The 6,549-nt window shown below is 47.3% G+C and overlaps 2 protein-coding genes across 2 annotated transcripts; both read left to right on the top strand.

Annotated features, from left to right (window-relative positions):
• Positions 1-269: 269 nt before the first annotated feature.
• On the top strand, positions 270-5,138 carry GL218_06554 (uncharacterized protein; the record flags this gene model as incomplete). The annotated part of the gene is made up of 2 exons (XM_033583274.1): positions 270-1,397; positions 4,023-5,138. 2 exons carry the CDS (start codon positions 270-272, stop codon positions 5,136-5,138), a joined length of 2,244 nt encoding a protein of 747 aa, XP_033433441.1.
• Positions 5,139-5,804: 666 nt separating this feature from the next.
• GL218_06553 (Cyanate hydratase) lies at positions 5,805-6,474 on the top strand (the record flags this gene model as incomplete). The annotated part of the gene is made up of 4 exons (XM_033583273.1): positions 5,805-5,837; positions 5,889-6,298; positions 6,357-6,386; positions 6,453-6,474. 4 exons carry the CDS (start codon positions 5,805-5,807, stop codon positions 6,472-6,474), a joined length of 495 nt encoding a protein of 164 aa, XP_033433449.1.
• Positions 6,475-6,549: the final 75 nt, after the last annotated feature.

The raw sequence follows: 6,549 nt of genomic DNA, 5'->3' as shown, positions 1-6,549 counted from the left end.
CTTTCATACTTTCCTCTAGGAAAGGCGTCCTTCGCTCTTATCATATACTGAAGGTTATTCTGAATTTACTTCCCCGAACTATTCGTTGGAGACACCATTTATTCTCATTCTAATCCTGCTTAGCCTAATCTAGTTGGTACTGAGTTTTATTTTGAGCTTTTCGAACCCCTCTACCATCCTGACGACGATTCAACTATATCGCGTATACATTTGGCCCTCTTTACCCCTCCTAGAGGGTAGTCGTTGTCCTAGGCTCGCATTTATTGACGATGGCACATCTTCCCGAAGGATGGGAGTCCGATTACGACGGTTGTCGGTGGCTCTACCGCTTTAAAACCACTGGCCTTACACAATACCACTTCCCGCGGCCAGGCGACGAGTTTCCCGAATTGGTAGGCATCGGTTTTGGGCCACTCGACCTTGCTCCAGGAAATAAATTCGGTACCGAATATAAAGTTACTCCGGAAGACGCTCCTAATATAACCAGAAATGGCGGAAAGACGGCGCTGGCTGATGGAAAAGATGAAATGGGGGCTACGGGTTATTTTGACCCAGACAACTTTATGTACTTTGGACTTAACGATGTAAGCCCGGTCGGCAATGAGAGCAGTATCAAAACCAATACCGCAATATCAGCATCGCCAGTGAACAGTAAGAGCAACCCACTACTAGCAGAACTTGAATCGACGCAAAGATGGTCACCCGTAGGATTCGTTTCTGAGCTTGCCAGCGGCGACACAGTAAAGTGTGCAGAAGAGTTGGCTCCCATCGAAATGGATGCAACGCAGATCGCTCAAGCACCCTTACAAACCAATCAAAATAGTATTGCAGAATTGCCGACGGAAAGGAGTCAAGTAGAAGAGAAAGCGCCGGTACAACATCCAGTTCGAGAGACTATGAAACCTGTTGAAGAGTATCCGCTAGTTTCGGCATCATTTGCCTATCCTCCGCTAAAAACGACTGTCAAGCCCGTGGATGGCGTGGAAGCGGAAAGCCCGCGGGTGGAGCAGAAAGTCATCGCTTCTCAACGGCCACCGGCGACTACGATAGAGCAGAATGAATATGAGACATGGAAACCTACACATGGAATCTCCAATGAGGAACCGAAGAACCCATATAGAAATTCTATGATGTTGTCTAGTATATCAGTTCTTCAGTCTCAAAACACAGAGCTTGGTCCCATCAACCAGAAGCGGCATTCGCTTTCAGGGCCTGTTGAATCCTCGGGAGAGAATCATAACCTCCCTGGAGTCTTGAGGCAACCGTCAGATCCTAGGACATCGGCAATCGTATCCACCCCTTCCCCAAAAGTTGAAACTTCACCCATTCCAACCGTCCTCCAACCCGCAGTGCCACCAACGAAAGTAACACAAGATGATTCTCAACCGCAGCCTAGCGTCCCAGCTATACCAGGTTCTGGAGCGAGACATGAGAGTATCTCTTATGGCTCGGGGGTTTCTAGTGTTGGTCCTGGTCTAGCTCGTATCCCATCAGTACTCAGGCCTGCCCATGACTTGAATGGTACTTCGGGGGACCAACGCCCGCCACAGACGCACGGAGAAATTATTCGTCCAGGTACTCATCGGGTCAACACCCTACCAAATCATCTATCATCTCATATATCATCACCGCCAAAAATAGGGGGGCCCGGAATATATATCTTTCAGGAAATACCAACAGCGACAGAATCTATAGCTGAACAGAACAAGCCTTACGGCCCTGCCACAGCCATGCATGACTCTAGCAGCCAAGGTGCATCTTCCCAGAAGCCTCACCAGCCTACAGAAACCTTCCATCCTATCATGAATGAGCCACTCCCTGTAGTTGCTCCGCTTTCCTTATCTAGACCTCAGAAACCAGCAAGTCCAGACAGAATTTCGAATATGAGCGCCCAAGGATCAATGTCTAGCTCTCCTGTCTTGCCGAATAAACCACAGAGAAAGCCTTTGGCTTCACAGAGCACCGGAAATGCTAGCCCTATTTCTGGAAACCCTATGATGGGTTCAACTAATATTCCAATACGACCTCATCCTGCGTCTCAACAAGGACTTCAATCATCTATAGGACCCCCTAGACCTGGTTCCATATCACAGACTCGGCCTTATTCCACGGTACCTCAAGTGTCTCCTGGGAAGCCACCTGGACAGCCTGCCCAAGCGCATAATTACCAAAAGCCATCAATATCGGGTTCACCACAACACTCTCCTCAAGTTTCGCAGAGCTCGTCGGCAGCACATGTCTCTTTAGGTAGTGCTCACTCACAAGGCCAGACAGTTATAAATAATACATATAATTCACAGGCGCCTGTTCAAAGACCCAACCATGGTGTACCAACTACAATTCAGGCCTCTGGTAGTTTTTCAGCTAATGTTTCGAGTCAACCAATGACTCCACAAGCTATTGCATTTAATCAACAGAGACCACCATCAAATTCTTCCCCTAGTCCAAGGCCCCAAAGTAACCATCAACCAGACCAGAACATGCCGACTGGGATAACTATAGGGCAACACAAACCACAATCTCCATCTCCTATAGCCCAACCTGTCTCTCCATTACAGAGTCAGGTTTCTTCACCGGCTCCTTCAATTGTCTCTCTCCATCGACCGCCATCCTCCGCATCGTCACATACGTATGGTACTGCGCAGAATATTGCAGGTCAAAACCGACCGCCAAATATGACTCCTCATCAAAATTCTTCTCATGTCATACGACCAACGGTGGCGCAAGCATCTCAAATTCAAGCGAATCAACATATTACTCAGTCACCGAGTCCTCCTATCACTGGTGGTTCAAATCCATTCCCCATGCTTCCGGGGCAGGTAAAGCCATTGCCTTCCCAAGTCGGATCGCCCCATATTCTCGCACAGAATCAGCAAACGCCCACTACTACAGCACAATTCCAATATGCGCAGGGACAGGCGGTATCAGTGAAGCCTACCCAGCAGCAATCCGGAAGTCAACAGATGGTGCATGTAGCAGCGCAAAGACCGCCTCAGCAGCAAACCATGAATGGAAACCATGTACAACATTCCGGAAACACAATTACTGGACAGCCGACTCAATTAACAGCACATAATGGACAGCCTCGACCGACTATACAGGGGGCACCGGGTCAGCAACAGACCCTTATACAATCGTCCGCAAATGGACAAAATATTTCAACCTATATGCAACAAAGCATGGGTAATATTAATCAATCACCAAGTGGGCAAAACGGGCAAGCAGTCGGTGGCATAATACATGGTGCGACCAGTCAGTCACAGATATCTCATGGGATCCAATCCCCAACTACGCAACAATTCGCCGGTCAGTCGATAGTACAGGGGCAGCAACAACTTACCCAACCTCCTGCGCTTAATTCTAATTTCCCACAAATACCTGGACAGAATAAACCTTTCACTTCGACTCAGGCAGCCGCTGCACTGTCTGATGCAGGCAAGAAAATGAAGAAATGGGCCAAAAAGACCTGGCAGAATCCTGCTTTAAAACAGTCATCGGCGGCGATAGGGGGCGCAATTATTGCCGAGTCAATGGGAATGAATGGGTTAGCTGGGGCTTCATTGGGAAATAATATATATAATAGTATGCAAGGCAAGCCTCAAGGCCAAGCTCAGGGCCAAGCTCAGGTGCAACTTCAAGGCGGTCAGCAACAACGGCCGCCAGGTCTACAGCATGCTTATACTACGCCACCACAGACACAGATACTTCAAGGTGGAGGTATCACATCTCCACAAATGCAGGCCATCAACCGACCTCAATTACAGCAGGGCTTACAACCTGCCGGTGTTCAGATGCCAGGGCGGCCCCCTATAGTACAGAACCCAGGGATGGCAGGAACTCCGGTGAATTATAATGCAGCACAACCAAATATGATAAACCAACAAGCCCCTTATCAAATCCCACGGCCTCCAGTTGGACGACCGCCGTTATCTCAGATGCAACAGCAACAGCAGCAGCAACTACAACAGCAACTACAACAGCAGATGCAACAATCTGCAGCTTTTGGGCAATCGGTATTCCAGGGGCCTCCCGGTCAGCCTCTCTACCAAGTCCGCCCTAATCAGGCCGCCTACCAAATGCCGCCTGGTCAGCCTGGGTATCAAGGGCAAGGAGTTGCAGATCCTTACGCAGCCATAGGCGCCACAATCGGAGGCGCTCTTACTGCTTTAACTGGAAGTAAAACTGATACACCGGCTTCTACAGCTCAGCAGCATCAAGCTGCAAATCCTGAGCAGAATCATACTCAACATTCCGAGCCGCAGCACGAATCATATTCTGAGCAACAACATGGGGGACAATCCGGACAGCATCATGCAGAACAGTCTGAACAGAACCATGGAAGTTACTCTGAACAGCAATATACAAACCAGTCAGAGCAAAACCATGAGTCTTACTCTGGACAACATCAAGAAGCCAATAACGAATCATATCAACAGACCCACGCCGAGCAAAACTATACAAGTCATGGTGAACAGCAAAACAACGGGTACACCAACGAAGATCGCCAAACATATTCCGAACCAGCTCCTGCTGAATCTCACTCGACATCAGAGGCGTATTACGCGCCACAACCGGAGAGTACCATTATTAATAACACAACGATCAACAACATCGAGAATACCGCAATGGCCGAATCAACGCAGACGAACGTGAACTACACAGATAACACTCAAATATCAGACACGAACCAGATGAATATGAACTACACGGATAATTCACAGATGGAGAATACGGCAAACATGGATATGATGAACACAGAAACGACTTCATTTACAGACACAGCGTATATGGACACGACGAATAACAATACCAGCACGGAAGCAACCGCGTTCGCAGAAACAACGTACATGGACTCCTCAAACACGAACATGGATATGAACGCAGATATGACGGCGTACACGGACACAACGGCGTATGCAGATGCATCGTATACAGACACAGCGTACATGGACGCGAACGCGACGTACATCGATGTCAACGTCGACATGAACGTAGATATCAACCAGACGACGTATATGGGCGACGAGATGTCTATGATGACGACAGAGGAGAATTTTAGCATGGATGCTAGTGCGAGTTATATGGATACGAGTACGGTGGATTATTCGGGTGGTGATTGGGGTGGCGGGGAGTGGTGATTTCTACCTCAAGAATTGGGAAATTTTTAGCATGTCTTGACGCAATTTTTTTTTATCATTTAGGATTAGGCACTTTCTCTTTCGAAAGGCTTGTGCGGATACCATTGTACTAGTTATATACACAATTTTTGGTTGATTTGGGTTCTGTTTTATGTGGCATATCTTATATTATGATTATAAATTATTCTTAACTACCTCACCTATGCTATCGTACTTCAATTACACAGCTACACTATATTTAGTAGACTCGAATATCAATTCTCCTCGGACTTAGTCAGCGCCAAACCGGATCACTCCGGGTCCCGTCCGACATAGTAATTAACTCAACGGTGTTTGAACTTCAATCGGGAGCACGGGAATACCGAGTCGGCGGATTTATTATGAGCGGGATCCTATTCTGACTGAGACACCGAAATCCCGGTTTATCCCCGTGCCGAGCCGTCGGTAGCAAGATGGTGTCTAGATCTCGAGCTAGAGCTTGCGCGGGGTTGTTTGTAAGTGCGCAATTCATTACGTATCGGCCCTCATCTTTTGCGACTCCTCACCTTTTTATAAATAATCGATTTACCCTCGAACTTCTTTTTCTTCTAACTACCTAGGTACCTGTCAAATAGCACAGTATTCTCATTGTCTTTCTAAGAAGTATTTCAAAGACCTACCGTGAAGATGAGCGACCACCCAAGAATCAGCGTCCTTGACGTAAGTTCTCAGAATCCCCTATTAATTCGGGATTACTAATTGGTTCTTAAGGAAACACTCGTTGATGGTCTACCAAGTGTTTCGAAGACTCTCTTCCAAGCCAAAGCCAGACATGGATATACGTTCGAGGAGCTTGCACAGAAATTAGGTCGCAGCGAGGTTGCGGTTGCTGCTTTATTCTATGGCCAAGCCCAGGCATCCGATGAAGATATCGAGAAGTTGACAGAAGCTCTTGACCTCCAAAATGGGGACTTACACTCGCTGTCACTCGGTTTCCCTAATCGGGGACGTGCGGGACCAATGCCTCCCGTAGAGCCGCTCATTTACAGATTGTACGAGATTGTACAAAACTATGGGTATGCCTTTAAGGCTGTTATAAACGAGAAATTTGGCGACGGTATCATGAGCGCTATTGCATTCTCTTCTAAGGTTGAGAAGGAGGTTGACGGCGATGGAGTCGCGTGAGTGTCCCGTGTACTAACGAAAATGATACATATAGAAAACTAACCTGGGATACAGTTGGGTTAACATTACGCTCCGAGGAAAATGGTAAGTGATTCTGCGTTTAGCATAAGTTATACTTATCGTTCCAAGGAAGTAGCTTACATTGTACAGGCTACCGTTTACTCGATTCTAATTTAATGATGCATTTGGTGGCGGTTTAACTTTGCCATCCATACATACATTCGATCTTATTTAGAGTATAGTCGCA

This window comes from Daldinia childiae, assembly GCF_008694065.1.
Source record: "Daldinia childiae strain JS-1345 chromosome Unknown Scaffold7, whole genome shotgun sequence".
NCBI lineage: Eukaryota > Fungi > Ascomycota > Sordariomycetes > Xylariales > Hypoxylaceae > Daldinia > Daldinia childiae.
This window is presented reverse-complemented; position numbering and strand designations above follow the sequence as displayed.